The 21,383-nt window shown below is 40.1% G+C and overlaps 1 protein-coding gene across 1 annotated transcript in view; it reads right to left on the bottom strand.

The window, feature by feature from the left end:
* Positions 1–3,497: 3,497 nt before the first annotated feature.
* EMP1 (epithelial membrane protein 1) overlaps positions 3,498–21,383 on the bottom strand; it is a 53,265-nt gene continuing 35,379 nt past the window's right edge. The window contains exons 2-5 of the mRNA XM_088468047.1: positions 8,896–9,007; positions 7,897–7,999; positions 6,687–6,830; positions 3,498–4,557 (exon numbers count right to left, since the gene is read on the bottom strand). Of these exons, the coding sequence (XP_088324173.1) occupies positions 4,403–4,557; positions 6,687–6,830; positions 7,897–7,999; positions 8,896–8,973 (480 nt within the window). The 5' untranslated portion in view covers positions 8,974–9,007 and the 3' untranslated portion in view covers positions 3,498–4,402. The remainder of the gene's footprint in view (positions 4,558–6,686; positions 6,831–7,896; positions 8,000–8,895; positions 9,008–21,383) is intronic.

The raw sequence follows: 21,383 nt of genomic DNA, 5'->3' as shown, positions 1-21,383 counted from the left end.
CAGGCTGACTATGTCTTCTTTATAGGTTGGCCACACTCTCGCTGGCTGGCCACTCCCCCTCTGGTGACTAGCAACACTCCGTAAGCTTGGGCTCCTACTACTGCATTCCCTGATGGGCCTTTAATGGGCCAGTCCAACACTTCGCAAATCTTTGCACTTTCTCCAAAAAAGCAGGTTTTATTGTGCGAAAGTATGTGTTCATGTCTTCCCAAATAGCATTTACAGTACAGTACCTTTTATGCTATGTGAAAACGTATTCTGTACTCCCTATCTAAATACTTAGAATTTTCTATGTGACCGTTTTAAAAATGTGATACTTTTACTAGAGATGAGTGTTTCGGATTTGAGTCGGTTATTTTCGCCAAATTAGCGAAAGTTCAAATTTATCTTACTGGCTATCCAAAATACGTGAGTGCCGGATAACTAATAAGATGTCATTTTTTAGATCCGAACACAAACGAGTAAAACTAAACCGCTCGTCTCTAATTTTTACTATGTGAGTCATCCATATCTATCCACCAATATGTGCTACATGGCTTTTAGTTGTTCTGTGATTTGCAGTTGGTAACCATTTTACTGTGGATTATTAAGTAAAGAAAACAAAGGCCAGACAGATGTTTTTGGATAAAGCAGATTTATGTTTCAATCTCTGGGGACATTTAATATTGTATCAAAATATTTACATTTAGTGCATAGGATACATATTTATTCTATTCCACAAAAAAGCAATAGCCCCCATGAAAAATACAATGCCCATAAGTACAGTAGGAGTATATTAGCAGAAAGTAAAAAAACCCCAAAAAAACAACAGGTCTACCTAGGTAAGTACATAGTACATAGCAGGTGATATTGGTGCTATATATTAACTGTTGTGTAATATAAAAAGCAATACAATAATTGTATTTGAGATGGTGGTTCAGGATCCAGACTTTCATTCATTCAAAATCAATAGTGTAAGTTTAAATAAGACAAGTGGCGATGTAGCCCATTGCAGATTCAGCTATCACTTTATGTATTGTGCTACAAGATAAATGACAGCTAGCATCTAATTGGCTGGTATGGGCAACACCTATACTTGTCCTGTTTAAAAGTTGAGGAACTTGTATATTTCACTGAATCTGATCTAAAAATATCATGAGTCAATATTACAGAAATCTTTGGTGGGTACAAAAGAACGAAGTATGTAGCGTACTGTAAATTGTGACAAGTTTCATTACCGGTGGCGGATGCAGTGAGGAGCGATTGACAGTCAGTGTTTGTGGGAGGTAATGTGGTGGTGTTTTGGCAGGGGAGGGCGACTCAGACGCAGACTTGCAGCAACCATTGTAGGGTGGCGTGTCTGTGATTGCATCTGCAAACTTGCATGCAGTGGTTAAGGCTCCAGCAGCTTACTTGCAACTGATATTCTCTGCGACCATAAGGTTGCTCAGAAAATCGATGCTTTGACCGATGGTGCGTCTGTGTACGTAATCGGCAGGCTTGAGACACCGCTAGTGGGCGTCTCAATAAAAATCTCAGCAACGGGATTTGCGCCACCTCAGGCCAGAGGCCCAGCGATGGCAGCTGCTCACATCTTCAGCACCTTCTGAATTACATTTATCGGAACACAATTTATAATGCTTTTCTTAAGATACTGTGTGATACTTACTGAAACTTTACACTATGAAAGAATCGTTCAAGTCTTTTTGTTCATCTATCCAAAATGTACAGTGCTAGTTTTATTACTACTGGGGTTTACTCCATGGTAATCATACAATTCTTCCTAGACATTTAGGAACGTGCTTAGGGGCCGGCGTAGGGTTAGACACATTGTATGTAAAACCGCAGACATTAAATGTACCTGGATAAAGAAAGTTGCATTTTCTGCAGTATGCCAAATCGGAGGCATCTCAAGATCCATCTAGGTTTAATATTGTACTTTAATGATGTGTCATCTAAATAAGACAGTCTGTCTGTGTCTTGACAGTGTTATTTATAAATACTGAAGTCGCATTTACCATGTAAGATACAATTACATACAGACAAGTACTGTACAAAATAAAAGTACTAATTAAGTTTAAATAAATAGAGAGAGATAAAGTGGAGATAGATAAAGTACGAGCCAATCAGCTTCTAGCTGTCACTTTACAGACTGTTTGAAAAATGACAGGAGCTGATTGATCGGTACTTTATCTCTCTCCAAGGATTAGCTCATCTACTCCCAATTGTCTACATCTTCATCTTTAAAAAGCAAATGGGATCTTCTTTTCTGCTGCGGACCAAATGCAGAAATCATTTCAATTGTGTGAATAGTCTGCAGCAGCTACACTAACAGTTTATATCAGTGATTCCCAACCTCGGTCCTCAAGGCACACTAACAGTCCTGGTTTTAGTGATATCCATGCTTAAGCACGGATGGTTTAATCAAAATAACTAAGGTACTAATTAAGTCACCTGTGCTCAACTATGGCTATCCTTAAAACCTGGACTGTTAGTGTGCCTTGAGGACCGTGGTTGGGAACCCCTGGTTTATATACTATCAATGGGAGTAATCAAGATGCACTCAGCCACTCAAGAGGCTGCCACTCATCATCGTCATCACCAGTGCATACTAAGCACCAGAGGTTAAATATATGGCTCCTTACAAATGCATATTGTTGTCTGTGCTCTGTTCTGGCTACTGTACGTAGCATTTAGGAGAACATGCCGTTACTGCATTCTGTCTACACTCCACACCCCTTCCTGCCCCCACTTCTGTAAGTGGCAGATGAAGCTGCAGATAGCTGGAAGTGGTTTTCTGTGTGCATGTGAAGTGCAAAAAAGAGGTGTATGTCCAACTCTACATCAGGCCTTTAGAGTTGGGAGGAAATCCAGCTAAGAGGTACAAAGTTACCCCAGGACAAGGCATGTTGTGAAATAGGAGTTCTTCAAATGCAATAAGGAAGATGCTGCCTGTTTTATCATGTAGCTGTAGCACATAAATTAGGGCAGCTGTATTTAACACTGCGATTTAGAGTTCAGCAAGAATGCGTCCACCTCCCAAACCTAAATCTATCTCCACATTTAAGTTTGATTCCATTCAGCACAATTTGGTTTTGCCACTGTACATAATTGCACTTTATAGCTGGATTTACACTTACTCTAAATGTAACACTGCTTTCTTAGTACACATAATAGGTCATGATTTATCATTCCTGCTTGAACAGAAATGGAGCCTTTCCAAATAACCAATATTTTCATCAACTGTCTCTGTTCTCAGATATGGCTGAGATAAAGACACACATGGAATAAAGAGTCCATTTATTCTAAAACTCTGAAATTTAAATACATTTTAGTTTTACATGACAATGTATTGTATAAGTTGTGTGCAAATATACAGTATAGGCTAAATGTAATAGACTGCCAGACGGCGACACTGCAGGAATACATGTGAGTATGACCGTATTTTTAAAGCAGCAAGCATGTTAAAGGCTAAACAAGCTTGGTTTAGCCTTTAACATGCTTGCTGCTTTAAAAATACAGACATACTCGCATGTTTTCCCGCAGCGGGGCCGGCTCGTAGTCTATTACATTTAGCCCTATATCTTCATTATTGATTAGATTTCATAATAAACAGCACCAACACTCATGTCTCAGTGACTAAATATAATATCAGATAATTATATAGTATTCCCCACTGCTAAAGTAAGTACAGTCCTGACCTGTAGAAATGGGTTATTTTATATGGTAGCAAAGGAGACTTATTTAATGTAATGTATATTTAACAATACTATCTAAAGTATATATATATATATGTATATATATATATATATATATATATATATATATATAGTATATTTTAACAGGTGCTGGTATCTCTATTATATCTCAGGACTTTTGTATGATATTGATAGTAAAATGGATAATTATCCAAAATACAATTAACCATTGTCTGTTTAAAAGACTGTGCAGATCTATTGACAAAGAAGTCTTGTATACTGAGCATACAGTACTTTGAACATGCCACTTGGTGTCCCCAAAACACAACCTGACAAAAAACTGTTGCACCTTATACGGCACCTAAAATACCTTTTAAACTTTCAAATAAATTAAAATAATAAAAGACTGCTTTGTTATCAAGTCACAAGTATATCCTAATTTTTAACTTTTGAATTAATTTTAGTCATAGATAAAATTGTTTAGCTTCCCCCACCCCCCTTGACTGTGATGCCTTCCCCACTGCCCAATTTTATTTTCACATGGGGGCAGCCATTTTAAAGCACTGTAACATTTTCTGTGACTTTCATAAAACCATTCCACAGTATTTGCCCTTTGTGTCTGTGACTTTGCGATGGAACAGTTCTTGTTTGTTTTGGCAAACTGGGAGCTTCTGTTGAAATTAAGGTTCACAGGCTGTGGGGTATGGTACATAACTGCAGCACAATTACTTCTTCCGCAGGATCATGTAGAGGATTCCAAGTATGAAGCTGAGGCAAAAACAGATCCATGCCAGGATAAAGCAGTATGCATGATAAAATCCTACGTAGTGGTTTGCAAATCTGGCTGAGTAGATGGACACTCCAATAAGAATACAGAGCCCTGTGAAAGAGAAATAATTTGTAATCAGCTTTCAGATCATTCCTTTTATAGCTCACATTTTTAATGTTATCACATTTATGTAAAGATTTTTCAATGGATAAACTCATTATACTGGGTATTTGCTTGTGTAACTCATGATAATTTAAATAGGACTCTACCATTGTCCTTTGAAGTCTCTGAAAGGCTGTATTGCTGCAATTTGACAGATGTTGAAAATAAGTGATTGTTTCTATTAGTATAGTTACTACTAAGAAAGGTGAATTATTCACACCATATCTGTGAAATAGCAACAGCATTGGGCCCCATTTAGCAGCGAGTCTTAATACCAATGGCATATTGAATTTAGTTTCACAGGGATACTAACAAATATGCCTCTGGTATTCAATATTACTTACCACTCCGGCGAGGTCCAGCGATGTCCTCCTCAGTGGCGTATCTATAATGGGTGCAGTGTGTGCGGGGCACATGGGTCCTCAGGTCCAGGGGGGCCCTGCACCGCACACCCTGCACCCATATTATTTTAAACTTACCTGTCCGTGGTCCTGCGGTGGGTGTCAGCGCTGCTAAGAACAACAGAAAATGGCCGCTGCGGCCATTTTCCCGGCGTTCTGCGCATGCGCAGTGGACTCTGGGCACACTCTAGTGCCCAGAGTCTACTAATGCTCCGGTGGCTGGCCAGCCGCATCCTTCAAAAAGAAGAGGGGCCCCCACACGGGGAGTGCACACAGGCCCCTTCCTCTCTTAAGACGCCCCTGGTCATCCTCCTCTCTGTTGCTGGCAACCTACCGCTGCCAGCGACGGTCTCCAGTGTCCTGCGCATGCACGACGGCCAGTCTGCTCATGCATGTGACTCTTTCAACTGAAGGGAGCCCAGCAGTGCCTGGAGGCTTCTCTCAAGTTGGAAAGTCTGTTGCTGGGTCCCCATTACCGGCAATGGGGACTGCATCACTCTTGCCATGTATAAATGGAGTAAGTGATACAGTGACAAACAGCTGTAATTGTAACTGTTTGTTGAATACTGAAAGGAGGACATAGCAAGTGCTAAAGGGATCATATCTTGTTGTTAAATGGAACCCAGAATCTGAGTTTTCAACATGCAATTTCATGCATAAATCTTATTTCATGTTTCAGGAGCTCTCCCAGAAAATTGCAGTACCCAACAAGGAAGCTAAATCATTGTAGACTATTTAAATCATTTGCTATTTACCCTTTGCTTTCAAAATGTTAGAAAGTTTATGACATTTGTCATCTCCAGTGTATGTATCTCAGAGACTACGGTATGCTTGCGAAACCCAATCAACTGTAGATGCTGCTTGGATCTATGCTATGGATTACATTAGGTAAGATTTTGCAAGATTAAACCAAAAAAAAATCTGTACTCTGTAGCTAATGGGGCCCATGTAATCAATTGGGGCACTTCTGAGTTTTGCAGATGATTATGTAAAATAATCAGCAATGTATGGGGTTCATCGATTGGTTGTCCAACATGTTGGATTTCACCAAAACTCAGGGCTGTAGATTGCTAGTGTATGGTAACAATCAGACGATTTGCCGACCGTTATTAATATTTTCTAGCAAAATGGGCACTTTAATGATTTGCAGATCTGGTCTTTAGATGAAAAAATCTGCAAATCACAGAAAGATATCGCCAACATATGGGCGCATACTGGTGGATTGCAGAATTGTTATATCGTGGGAAAATGCAGAATCTATGTGATTGCTGATGTATGAGCCCTATTACTAAGCCTGGCAATGCGGTGGTTACAGAACTAATATATTACATGGTAAATGCTTCTTTAGTGAGACTAAACAAAAAGTCAGTTATGATAGCAGTATCATATTCACAGTATGAAAGAGCAATAATAACACGTATCTTTTAAAAAACACATGACAATCTTTATGATTCAGAACAATGAGAGCTAGTGACATAGATTTCTGGCTTTTTGTATTATATTGCTAATTTTTAAATAATAGTTTAAGTTCTTGAACTGCTGGCTGAATAAAATACTCAACTATTTGGACAAAATCTATTCTCTAAGCCATGTGCTTGATGATACTGTAAGAGTAGATTATCATGAACTTTATATGTATGTATGGTTCCATTTTGTGCATAGTCAGAGCATACTCACAGCAGAAAAGCATCAGAGCTCCTGTGATGTAAAAGCGACATCCTTTCTCCAGCATAAAGAGCTGTCCAATGAATGTAAACAGGGCAAAACAGCAGGAGATAATGGACAGGATCATGAAAGCTTCCACAGCCTTCATAGAAGCATCTGTAAGAGAGCAGGTATACACGTGGCACATTCATATAGGATCAATTGGGGCATAACACAATCATGTATCCAAAGATTCCCCTCCCAAACCCACTATGCATCTTCTACTGAAATACTGAACTTAACGTCAGATACCTTATCTAATAAACGTGCCTTCTTTCTTGTTGTGTTATGTACGGACATTCTAATGTTTAAACTTGTCAAAGTGGATATTAGTAAATATATGGGTAATTATTCATAAAACACATTTAAAAGTAGGTTAATGGTTCCCATAGTTTGATTATTGTCATGGGCCAATAACAATATTTCAACTGGATTAACAAATGACCTACAGTATGAATATTGTTTTGCTATTAATATATTAAAATGATTGTACAATATTTAATAAAATAGGATATTTATATATTCTGAAAAATTTGTAGAAACTAAACTTCTCATCTTCAGCTAATGGCATAGCAGAACTAGAACAGCACCAAAATGTGTTCTTTATAATTCATTAATTGATTGATTGAAACTAATGTACCACCCTACATACTTGTACCATATGTTTTCCCTCAGTTCTTTTTCTGCTACAGTAAGTGTCCCCTTTAGTCTTAGTAGGGGTAACAGCCAAATGCCATTACTTCTTGTACACCTGCAGTTCTTAAAAAAAGTGTTCCCACAAATGGTCACTTGCACTTTACAGAACTCATCAAGAGATGACCAATGTTTATTTTTCTGTGTAAGATGAGCATTTGTTGTGTACATGGACTTGCTTCTCTTTGCACCTAAGTAGTTAAAACGGGGACGGAAAAGTGTAGTCTGAGTGCAGTCAGTGAGTAAACACACTCACAGATATGCATAGTAGAAGGCAGGTGCTGGAGCACTTCTCATTGGCTGGTTGTGTTATAAGGTAAAGGCACAATGGTGCTACCTGTACTTAATGTGTCACACATACATTTTAGTGGTTTTATTACATTGGTATGTGTGTGGCTGTGTAATGTGTTTTCATGTGCTGATCCCTGGTACTGCTGATTGTTTGATTAGATTATTATTACACAAAGTATATATAAAATAAAAAGCTTACGGTTTCCTTCATCCATGCCAGTAAATATACTGTCACACGTTCCAGTGGTGCACTGTAGCCAGATACCATATGATGTAGTCCCAGTGTCCGATTTCAACCAAACCTGAAACAAAATGACGATAATAAGTACAATGACATGTGTACCGTATATATACCTGTGATTTGTACTGTTTATGGAACTGTTAACATTATAGTATTGTATACTGTTTACTCTTATTGTATACTGACAGTAATCTTTATATACTAACTTAATATACACTTGGGGTCTGATGCAGATTTGATTACAATTAGGCCATAAAGGCTACCACATTGCATGCATGCCACTAAATGGGTAAATTCAACGGTATGTATGGATCTCTGCAGCAGGACTGCCCCATTTATGCACTTGGTTTCACAGTGGTCATCATTTTCAGATCATACTTCCCCCAGCACAACCATGCATAGCCTGCAATTCCATTAAATACCCTCTCTGAACCTTTGCCTATGTGCAAATGCCTTGCTACCACTCAGTAACACCGCTACAGCCACAAGTGAAGATGTGACTTAGTTGTCTATGGGGTCGATTTACTGAGCAGTGTTAGGAGACAGAGTGAAAAGTGAGAAGAAAGTGATAAGGTGCCAGCCAATCAGCTCCCAACTGTCATATTTCAAACACAGCCTGTGAGATGACAATTGGGAGCTGATTGGCTGGCACCTTATCACTTTCTTATCACTTTTCACTCTGTCTCCTAACACTGCTTAGTAAATAGACCCCTATGTCTCTGCAACATCTGTACATGTGTCTGCTTGGCTTCAGGGCAGGCAGAGTACAAAACATACAAGAACCATCCGCAATGCCAACTCTGCATCTGCCCCTATATATTAGGAAAAACAATACAGAACATGTAAACATGATAAATACGGTTTATATTGAGACTCCCATTAAAAACATCTCAAATGCTTAAATTACAGTATATAACATGTAATTAACACCAGCAAAAGTATTATATCAATACGTACATTAGAAATGGTGGCAACAAATAGCATTACGGTGGTGGCAATATGAACCACAAAGATGGCAGCCATGATGACCAACATGTTGGTATCTTTTTGGGGATGACTCAAAGGGATCCTAGGAGGAAATAAGATTGTTATACAGATTAAGAAATTAAATTCCAATTGTTTGTGGATCACAGAAACTGAACATATATGTTATCTTGTGTGAAAGCCTTTGGTCTGAGTATATTCCACATATAAGATCATTGGATTTTGTAGTATTTTGATCTAAATGTCCTTTTTTATATGATTTACTCTATAGCCCATCTATTAAGGTAGTAAACTTGAGCTGTGTTTACAAGATGGAATATGCAGTAAACAAAGCATTTGGAGCAGCCTTCCTACTGGCAAAATACCCCAACAGCAATGCTAAAACTAACCATATTATTGGTGGCAGTTATAAGTGCTTTAATGATATGAACTTTACTACATTGTGGCCAGTTTCTTTATAATAGAATAAGAGAGAACCCATTAGTACTGTATTTTTAACGTGTACTACTCGTAGGTATCAGTATCCCTTAATAGTCACTGTTATAAGTCTGAGGCACGCCACTATTTAGCTTGTCTGCTGGCTTCAGTTACAAACTTTACTGAATTAACTGACTGTTTGACATAATTCAATAAAACCTGATACACAGTAGCTATTATGACTATTTACTTATACATGTGTTCAATAAAAGCATTTAGACAAAATAAATTTTCCATTATCATATTTATAAATTGCAATAAATATTGGAATATTATAAATGATAACATTAAATGTACATTATCGAAAAGTACCAACATTTCATCTATGCGCACATTTGCAGCAACCAGTCACAAATGAGTCTTTATCTGCTTAGTGTAATTTAGACAAATAAAGCAAGTGCCTGAAGAGAGGTAACTTCCCACAGGAGGAAAAAAGAAGAGACAGGGTGAAAAACAAAATGGTTGATGTGAATAAATACATAAAGTATAAAGGTTTAGGTATTTATTGATGAGGAATGTTGGTTCAGATGTAGTTTCTCCCATTATAAACCTGAACTCATTACCTGAAGGAGTGTTATGGGTGAGGTGCTATCCCTTCTGCATAGCTGTGTGTGACTTGCAGGCACACCTCTTACCATTAACGTAGATATCGGTTTCTTTTTTTTTTTTTTCTCTATGACACAGACTATCCCTACTGATTGGCATGTTTTTATATTCATGCTCTATTTACTGATTTACTTTGTTACTGAGCAACAAATTTAACGTATAGAAACAAAACAGACTTTGGGAAAAATTAGGTTAAGGTTTGTATTTTATTTATTGTCAACTAGCTGAAGTACCCGGCATTTAAATCTTCAAGTTATTAAATTAGGCATCCCAGACCAATTCACCCCTATGTGAAGTTTTCATCCAAATCCATCCAGTGGAAGGCCCAGAACAGGCTCCCAGGGTCAAAGTTCTGCCCGGCATGCACCAACTGGAGGTCTGATTGGAACCTAATTTGTAAGTTATTAAGTTAGGCATCCCTGACCAGTTGCCAGGAATCCTAGACCAATTGCCACCATTCTGTGAAGTTTTCATCCAAATCCATCCAGTGGAAAGCCCTGAACAGACTCCCCAGGTAAAAATTCTGCCCAGCATACACCAACGGGAGATCCGACCAGGACCCTAACCAACCTAAAACTTGGCCAGGATTCAACTGGACCACCTCAAGTTGGTTTCATCCCAATCGGAGCAGGTGACCAAATGCATAACCGGACAGACAAAAAAACAAACAGACCAATTAATTTTATATATAAGATGAGGCTAAAGTGTAATGCTGGCTATGCACTGTACAATAATCATGCAACTAACCGACAAAATGACTAGTTTGAGTGATTATTATTCAGATTATTATTCAGATTATTATTATGTGCCTGAATGATTATTGTTCATTGTCTTAAAATGGTTTTAAACTGGTCAGACTTAAGACAGTTTAGTTTGGTTATCTAACATGTCCAATCCACCCGACCGTTGTTCAGTCAACTCCATGCTGTGAATATAAATCACCTCTATACATAGTGCAGTGTATGCAGGCATTCAGATTATCATACCGTCGCACCTCCCATTCTCCATTTCAGCTGTTGGGCTGCACTATCATGCAATTTATGGCCACCTTTAGTTTTGAATCTTAACCCATACTGTTGCTCCACTTTGCAATCCAGTTGCCGCCATCCAGGCTATCCCCTCCAGGAGGGGGCAGACAGGTGGGAAGTCCGAAGGTTGATGCAGTAAAGTGGGCATTGTGGTGGTATGGTGCAGAAATTGCATCATTGTGGCACTGGCCTCGCTATACACAGCAGCTATTCCTGGCATTGTGAAACAGGGAGAGGTACGAATTTGTAATTAAGTCGTCTGGACCACTCATTTCAGTCAGGAAGTGGAAGGCACTCAGGGAACTCCGGGGGGCTTGCCCACTTTTCCGGGCTTCTGGGAGAGCCACCCTAGATTCGGGAATCTCCCAGACATTCTGGAGGCATGCTGAGTATTCTCTCCAGGGTCTGCTAGGACTTCCATGTGTGCGTCCTGGTTCTCACTGTGGCGGTCATGGGCGCATATCCTGACTTGTCCCTCCCCCAATTGTAGCCTTGCCAGCTCTCAGCTGACTCTCTCCTCCAATGGACAGCTACCTAGGGGTATAAAGCAGGACTCCAGGAAATAGGAAGTTGCCTGAACACCTTCACTATTCCAGTGACTGTTTTGCTGTAATATAATTCCAGGCTCCACCCTGTGTTCACTTTTTGCTGTAATATCATTCCAGGCTCCACGCTGTGTTCACTTCCAGAGTCTTTCTCCAGTGTTATATTCCAGAGCTATCCTGCATCTGGATCTCCAGTGTTACTTACGATATACTTCAGTGGGTGTACTGATTTCTGGTTTTACTTCCTATGCGATATACTTCAGTTGGTGTACTGATTTCTAGTGTTACTTTCTACGAGATATACTTCAGTTGGCATACTGATTTCCAGTGTTACCTCCAAGAGCTACCCTGCATGTTACCTCCCAGAGCTATCCCGCGTCTGGATCTTCAGTGTTAAACATCTATACTTTCCACAGTGTAACCTGCATACTGATCCTCTAGTGATATCTTCAGCACAAACCTGCGTATTGCTCTTGGTGACACCTACAGTGCAAACTTGCATATTGAGCTCCAGTGGTATCCATAGTGCAAACCTGCGTATTAATCTCCAGTTGTATCCATAGTGCAAACCTGTGTATTGATCTCCAGTGGTATCCATAGTGCAAACCTGTGTATTGATCTAGAGTGGAGATCAAACCTGCATATTGATCTCCAGTGGTATCCATAGTGCAAACCTGTGTATTGATCTCCAGTGGTATGCATAGTGCAAACCTGTGTATTGATCTCCAGTGGCATCCATAGTGCAAACCTGTGTATTGATCTCCAGTGGTATCCATAGTGCAAACCTGTGTATTGATCTCCAGTGGTATCCATAGTGCAAACCTGCGTATTTTATCTCCAGTGTTATCCATAGTGCAAACCTGCGTATCCATAGTGCAACCTGCGTATTGATCTCCAGTGGTATTCATAGTGCAAACCTGCGTATTGATCTCCAGTGGTATCCATAGTGCAAACCTGCGTATTGATCTCCAGTGGTATCCATAGTGCAAACCTGCGTATTGATCTCCAGTGGTATCTATAGTGCAAATCTGCGTATTTATCTCCAGTGGTATCCATAGTGCAAACCTGAGTATTGATCTCCAGTGGTATCCATAGTGCAAACCTGTGTATTGATCTCCAGTGGTATCCATAGTGCAAACCTGCGTATTTATCTCCATTGGTATCCATAGTGCAAACCTGAGTATTGATCTCCAGTTGTATCCATAGTGCAAACCTGCATATTGATCTCCAATGGTAGCCATAGTGCAAACCTGAGTATTGATCTCCAGTGGCATCCATAGTGCAAACCTGTGTATTGATCTCCAGTGGTATCCATAGTGCAAACCTGCGTATTGATCTCCAGTGGTATCCATAGTGCAAACCTTCGTATTTATCTCCAGTGGTATCCATAGTGCAAACCTGCGTTTTGATCTCCAGTGGTATCCATAGTGCAAACCTGCGTATTTATCTCCATTGGTATCCATAGTGCAAACCTGCATATTTATCTCCAGTGGTAGCCATAGTGCAAACCTGCGTATTTATCTCCAGTTGTATCCATAGTGCAAACCTGTGTATTTATCTCCAGGGGTAGCCATAGTGCAAACCTGCATATTGATCTCCAGTGGTATCTATAGTGCAAACCTGAGTATTGATCTCCAGTGGCATCCATAGTGCAAACCTGTGTATTGATCTCCAGTGGTAGCCATAGTGCAAACCTTCGTATTTATCTCCAGTGGTATCCATAGTGCAAACCTGCGTTTTGATCTCCAGTTGTATCCATAGTGCAAACCTGTGTATTTATCTCCAGGGGTAGCCATAGTGCAAACCTGCATATTGATCTCCAGTGGTAACCATAGTGCAAACCTGAGTATTGATCTCCAGTGGTATCCATAGTGCAAACCTGCATATTGATCTCCAGTGGTAGCCATAGTGCAAACCTGCGTATTTATCTCCAGTTGTATCCATAGTGCAAACCTGTGTATTTATCTCCAGGGGTAGCCATAGTGCAAACCTGCATATTGATCTCCAGTGGTATCCATAGTGCAAACCTGAGTATTGATCTCCAGTGGTATCCATAGTGCAAACCTGCATATTGATCTCCAGTGGTATCCATAGTGCAAACCTGCATATTGATCTCCAGGGGTATCCATAGTGCAAACCGTCGTATTTATCTCCAGTGGTATCCATAGTGCAAACCTGCGTTTTGATCTCCAGTTGTATCCATAGTGCAAACCTGTGTATTTATCTCCAGGGGTAGCCATAGTGCAAACCTGCATATTGATCTCCAGTGGTATCCATAGTGCAAACCTGAGTATTGATCTCCAGTGGTATCCATAGTGCAAACCTGCATATTGATCTCCAGTGGTAGCCATAGTGCAAACCTGCGTATTTATCTCCAGTTGTATCCATAGTGCAAACCTGTGTATTTATCTCCAGGGGTAGCCATAGTGCAAACCTGCATATTGATCTCCAGTGGTATCCATAGTGCAAACCTGAGTATTGATCTCCAGTGGTATCCATAGTGCAAACCTGCATATTGATCTCCAGTGGTATCCATAGTGCAAACCTGCATATTGATCTCCAGTGGTATCCATAGTGCAAACCTGAGTATTTATCTCCAGTGGTATCCATAGTGCAAACCTGTGTATTGATCTCCAATGGTATCCATAGTGCAAACTTGCATATTGATCTCCAGTGGTATCCATAGTGCAAAGCTGTGTATTGATCTCCAGTGGTGTCCATAGTGCAAATCTGCATATTGATCTCCAGAGATACTCAAGTGTTTACTCAATCCTGCTTCTGGATCTCCAGTGACACCCAAGTTTTTACCTATTCCTGTGTTGGCCCATCTGTCACTTCCAGTGCATTCTCTCTGTGTTACTTCCAGTACATTCTCTACATGTTACTTTCCAGTGTATTCTCTACATGCCATTCTCTATTTTATCCTCTACGTGATTCCTCTATGTGACATTTTCCAGTGTATTCTCTACTTGACACTTCTAGTATATTCTCTATGTGACACTTCCAGTGTATTCTCAACGTGTTTTCCTTCAGTGTATTCTCCAATGTAAGTAGTTATTCTTCTCAACCCTGCCACCTTGTCTTATTTCTAGTTTCTGGGTACCTGACCAGAGGGCCATGACCTGCTCGCTGGGTGCTGTGAAGCCCAATTGGAGGGGTCACTGGTGAGTTAGACTCCACACCTTTGGTCAGCTCTCGCCAACACTCGAATCTAACTGAGGAGGAAGACCTACCTACTTTTTCCTCATCTGTTGTCACTCCACACCCTAGTACCCCGACTCCCAGTCCTCCGACTGAGCTTCCCCAGTGCGTGGTCATGACAGTCACATCGCTTTGTAACTCATGCTTCAGTTCCTAGTGAATTGATAGGATGCAGTCCCATGAATATTGGTGCAGCTTACAAAATGACTGCTTTCTCCAATGTATATTTATTATTAAATGTATATATTATTAATATTTATGAATTTTACACAAGGTTGTTCACAATAAAGATATTCTGTAATGCATAACAGTAAAATGTGCTCTAGAGTCACAGTGTGGCAGGCTGTTGTTTGCTGAGTAAATAGATTTATCCATTTACCCAGAGAGGTCATAATTTTAGCACTAAGTAAAACCATTAATATAAATTTCAGAATCTGGATCGAAGCCAAGCCAAACACTTGTCTTATTTGTTCCTGCTTATCTATCAGGTAAAATTGTGGTTTTCCTTCTATTGGTCTACCGAGATTGTCTGCTCTCTTGATCCGATTCACTACGGATCGCTATTGCGACCGCAGCTGTGATTACGCCCCCAGCTCCGCTGCGAAAATATGCTAATGAATGCTATCACAATGCCGTTGCACAGCCAGCATAGAGACGCCCACTGCCTCCCACTATCACTATATCACATCCGTAATACCTTGCAGCCCTAAATTTACATTGGGAACATTGAGTAACATCGGCTCCTCGTGCACAATTACAGCAGGTCTGACCTTACTCAGAAATTGCTAACCTCATCACACACAGTGAGTACTCAGGCTGCATATGCCGTTGCAGTGGCTAATTTATGCACGCCCATGCAATGGCGTTCAAACGGACAGACATGCCTGCATTTCTTCAACCACTCCCCTGTCACCACCCCCAAATGCGAATAGCCTGTCACTCACTCTGCAATGGATTCTTATCTGTGTAGGTGATCACAATGCTAACTAATGCACGCGCACTGTGCTGCATAAGCATACTCAGTATACACCATCGGCCGTTCTGCGTATGCTGTTGCAGTTGTGATCCGTAATGAATCATGCCCTCTGTCCTTAACTGTTTCAATGCATAAAAGCTAATTTATTAAATTATTTAAATCAATTGATCCAAGTGTCTTGGTTTAGCACAAAGTCTGTTTGCTACATTTTCACGCTCAGATTAGTGTATGTGTCAAATTCTCATTGCTACATAATAATCACAGGAAGGACGGATGTGCTTCTTTGATACAATGTTTGTTGCAATGGTTTTCAAGACTTTGATAAATAACCCCATAAGGAGTTTCATTATGTGTTGGAATCATTACCTACAGTAGGTGAATACAGTTTTTTTTTTTATTTAAAAAAACAACAGCTATTTTTTCAATAAAAACACTACTAATAGATGGATATTTTAGAGGACAACTTAATATTTTAGAATGTATACAATGGTAATAAATACTTCCCAATATTGGAGCCTATATGAGAACTTGTGACATCTCAATTAGCATAATGGCACAATGGAGCCACACAATACCATGCATTTTACAGATTTAGCTGCTTTCTTGTAATCATTTTATTCAAGCTTCATCGTCACCTCTTAATTTCCTTATGAGCGTTCTCTTTGCTCTATGTCCTACCACCATTTGTCAGCAGTGATGGCAACGTTTCTGTTATTGGAGTCACTTAGCCTAGCTCCAGCAATAAGGCTGGCCTTCACTTTTCCTAGTGTGACTGTAGCTACTGCAGGATTGTTGTATAAAGCAAAGACCACGCTTAAAAGAAATATTAAGAGTCAGATCACACATGCTCCTACCATGCATTAACCATGTTCTCTAGCTTTCAGTAAATGTATGATGGTTAGACACTTTCTAAACAATAGCAGCTTTTAGTGTCTTTCAGCTGGTGAATGTTACATTTTCTTACATGATAATGTAACATTATAGAAGCATTAACGATACATTTGTTTTGTGGGCTTGTATTTACATGAGCTAAAGTCACACTGGAGACCACACCTAAGCCTGAATCTCTTCTGGGTCCAGGCCAGGAGTGTTTGTAATAACTCGCCAGGGCTGTTCCACAGGGTGTGGACTGACTGGCACAGAGCAAAAAGTCATCATTTTATGAGAAAACCATAGGTACAATATAAATAAAACAAGAACTTACAGTACATGACTTCCATGAATGCGTAGATCAGGAAGATGAAGAGGCATTGTGTATTTTACACAGCAGGATGTCAGTCACCCTAAGGTAAATGTTTGCATGTTGCCATGTTCAAAGAATATATATATGTTTTATATCTTAAAAACATATAAATATTACATTGTGTCGCAGTTTATGGATATTGATGTAGTAGCAAAAATAAAATGTCTGAATTTGACTTTGCACACTAAGTACATTAAACACAGACATTCAGTCAATTCCTCACTGATAATAATGTGCTCTGCTCCCCATACCCTATGTGCAGTAGTTTGCGTGTGCTGTGAATGCAGATGGAGAAGGGCGGTGACATGTCAGATTATAACAAAGGCTGTGACTCACTACAAATAATATTGTAATATGAGCACCAACACACCAGCACCCTGACACACATAATACATCTGGGATTACAGTTGTTTCTTCCTCTATGACATATGCTCTTAGTCTAGTCAGTTATTTATAAATTCATTGTATGATACAGATGTCTGGAAGAGGATCATTTCCTATGTGCCAAAATGTGTTCACAAACTAAGTTTTACCCAAATACTTACACACTAAACAACAGTTACTGCAAATCAACAGCCCTTAAACATTTAGGGATCTATATACTAAGCAGTGTTAGGAGACAAAGTGAAATGTGATAAGGTGCCAGCCAATCAGCTACTGACTGCCATGTCACAGGCTGTGTTTGAAAAATGACAGTTGGGACCTGATTGGCTGGTACCTTATCTCCTTTCACTTTGTCTCCTAAAGCTGCATACTCACGTAAAGATTTTCTGTCCAACCATCCAACTAGTTGATTGGTTGGAATAAAATCTGGTAAGGTATGAAAGCAAATGACAATCAGCAATTTGCTCCCAAACGCCGGAAAATTGACAAAAACTATTGTTTGAACAAATTGTTTAGATCAAACATTTAACAAACTTGTCTGAACGACCATTTTCATCTGTTTTCTGGCATTTAGGAGCAAATTGCTGATCATCAGTTACTCCCATACCTTACCAGATTTTCATTCCAACCAGCCAACTAGTTGGATGGTTGGACAGAAAATCTTTACATGTGTATGCACCTTAACACTGCTTAGTAAATAGACCCCGCCAGCAGTGTTACTTATGGGTCTCTGTACTAACAATTGCGGTACTGACGCGATTATTATATATACAACTCGCAGGGCATGTTTTCATATTTGTACAAATGGGACCTCACAGGAACAGTGGTTGCGGTAACCGTGGCCCTGCGAGTTATATCCCCTGCAAATTACAAAAGTCTTTCACAGCAGTGAAAGACTTCTCAGGGGGAAGCTGAAACTACACATGCGCACAGCGCCAGCTTCCGAAGCCAACCGGGGGCTGCGAGAGAGATCGAAAGATCTCTCTTCTGCCCCTGGAGCCTCCATAGGCTTACAGTAGTTTATACCATCTAAAGATGGTGTAAACTACCGTGGCTAAACTCTGAAAACTTTGCTTTTTGGAGTTTATTACATAGTGGTCAGATCGTAGTCCCTATTGATAATAAATGACTGTGACATCTCCTGCATTGTGCTATTAGTACATAGGAACAATACATAAAATTACGCAGAAACTGCAGTTTCTGCATAATTCTATGTAACAAACAGCTTGATACATAGGCCCCTTAAACCCAGTTCTCATGGAGCTCTATTCTACAGGTGGTACTAATTATTCCTGAGGGCACCTTGAAAACACGCACTGCTAGAGTTCCATGAGAACCAAGTTTGAGAAACACTGCACTAATGTAACCTGACATAGGAGATGGATGGTGTCCTTATATGTAGGGGTATTCATTCATTTATATCACTTTAAGTTTATGTGTTGTCTGGCATAGTATTGCTCTCCTGATTGCAAACTGAACACATGTGACTTCCATGTGCAATGAGCAATGTTATGTGTCAGCACTTCATACCTAAATTTCTCTCTCACTCCCCTCAATAAGGGGCCTGTTTAGCAAGCATTTTTCTCATGAAATTATGTAGAAACTGCAGTTTCTTCATAATTTTTGAAATGTTGCTATACACTAATATAGCCTAATGCAGGAGTTTTCACATAAATCTGCAGATGACTAATTAGTGCTGCAGACTGCAGTCCCCATCATTATCAATAGGGACTATGGTCTGACCCCTATGTATCAAACTCCAAAAATCCAAAAGTTTTTGGAGTTTGGCCCCATGGGTTTACGCCATCATCAGATTGTGTTAACCTCTTTAATCCTATAGGGGCATGTTCGCTGGAGAGGGATCCCTCTCCCACAGCCTCAGGCCGGTTCCAGATACTGACGCTGTCCGCATGTGCAGTGTCAGATTTTCCCCGTAACAGTTCTTTACAGATGTGAAAGACTCCTCCAATATGCCAAGGATGTAACTTGCAGGGACAGTGGTTATCGCGAGTTAGTTAGTTGATAGCGGGGATATTGTTATTGATCATTAATACATAGGCCCATAAATTACAATGAATTTACTGAAGATGTTTACTGCTCAATCTAGCCTCTTATGAATGCTAAACAATGATAATGTGTGTGCATACATGCACAGGTCACTAATAACCCTTTTACACAGGAGCTAAAACCCGGGTTATTGAAGGGTTAAATCGGGCAGCTCCCTGGTGTAAAATGGGAGAGGGTTGGATCGCCGGGTCAAGTGACCCGGTGATCCAACCCAGGTAAATAGCAGGGTTTAACACGGGCCTAGCCGGTGAAACCCTTCTGTGAGAAGAGCGCACTCTGGGTCACGATCACCTGGATTGCGCTGCCCATTGGTCCGGCTTCATTGGCTCTTGGAGATTACGTCATCTCCAAGCGACCACACACGCTGGAAAAGCCGGGTCTATGCAGACCCGACTCCGGTGTGAGCAGCGCCGACTCGGGAATATCCCGAGTCGGCGCCGGCAAAATGCCGGGTCTGATCCGGATAGGAACCCTGTTCCAAATCCGGGTCAGACCCGGAATTTTGGTGGAAAAGGGGTATTACTGCTCTGCTGAAATTCTGCTTAACCCTTGGACCGGGCATGATAAATAAACTCTTTTATGCTTTGCAAAGTATTCGGCGACTCTGTCGTGTTCACATAGGCATCATCCTGGCTACATGCCAGGCTGACACATTAAGTAAAAACACAAATGATATTCGCATAAATGTTTTCCCAGTGTTATAGATCAGCAAAACAGAGGTAAACATTTCTAAATCATATGATCTATGAGCCAATCATAAATGTTCCACATAAATATGTATTAATACTAAGAATGATACATTAATATAAATGTGCTGTCATTGATTATGTATTAGATACTGCTCCCCACTGGCACTCCCTATCTGCTGTTATATCTCTGCAATCAGCTTTTCTGCTGTGTGGGAAAATGCACTAGACATAACCTCCCTTATTATTCCAAGTGGGAGGACTAGCTTATCTTCTCATCTATTTAACATGCTTGGGCAGGCATCCTACTTGGCTTGTATAGGAATACAGAAACATGTTACAACGTTATGCAGATGGCCTCAGGTGACATGTCAAGAAACTATGATTCACATGTGCAGAGAACATGTGGCATGATAATGAGACTGCACAGCACGGTATGGATGTAACAATGTATAGATTTGATAAAATCTTCAGTTTACATTTGTATTTTTTTTTTAAATTCAGGTTTGCAGATCTAACAAGAAATAAAATGAATATATTCATATTTCTACCTATTATGCTCCAAAATGATTTGTTAGTTTGTCCAAAGTAGTGTTTCTCAACCCCAGTTTATGTCACACCAAAATTGATTATGTAACTTACAAATTGATTACATCCATGGAATAAAGTTGTCACTATATCAAACATGAAAAGCTAACAGGATGATTAACCTGCCGCTCATATTTCTCAAGGATTCAGCGTAATGCAGCCTCTCTGATACTGAGAATACATTATGAGATGTGAGACTGAAGCAATGAATTTCTAGAAAATGTTAGTAAACAAATGGAGAGCCTCCATGGACAGACACTGTTATTGTAGAAGTGCCCTACCAGCTCTTTCTTGGTGACCTCATTGATAACCTCATACAGCATATAGGATGTGCCAGTAGGCATGGCTGCCATCAGAAATGGTAGGGCCCGAGACTGACAAAGTAGGATCTGTGGATAATGTGGGTGGAGCTACAGTGGGGTAGGGCATCAATTGGTGCAGAAACCAGTTTAAAATACATTCTCAAAGTTTAGGCTGTGGAGGTGGGTGTTATTATAACCTGTCAATCTATCATAAAGTATATGATACCATAGCCCTTCCTCAGCTACCTCTGTATGATACATAGGGGTCTATTTATCAAGCAGTGTGGAGAAGTGAACCAGTGGAGAAGTTGCCCATAGCAACCAATCAGTTCCTACCTATTTTATACACTGTACTTGA

This window comes from Taudactylus pleione, unplaced genomic scaffold, assembly GCF_031769625.1.
Source record: "Taudactylus pleione unplaced genomic scaffold, aTauple2 ptg000080l, whole genome shotgun sequence".
In the NCBI taxonomy this organism is placed as follows: domain Eukaryota; kingdom Metazoa; phylum Chordata; class Amphibia; order Anura; family Myobatrachidae; genus Taudactylus; species Taudactylus pleione.
Note: the sequence above shows the minus strand (reverse complement) of the source record. Positions and strands in the feature narration are given on the sequence as shown.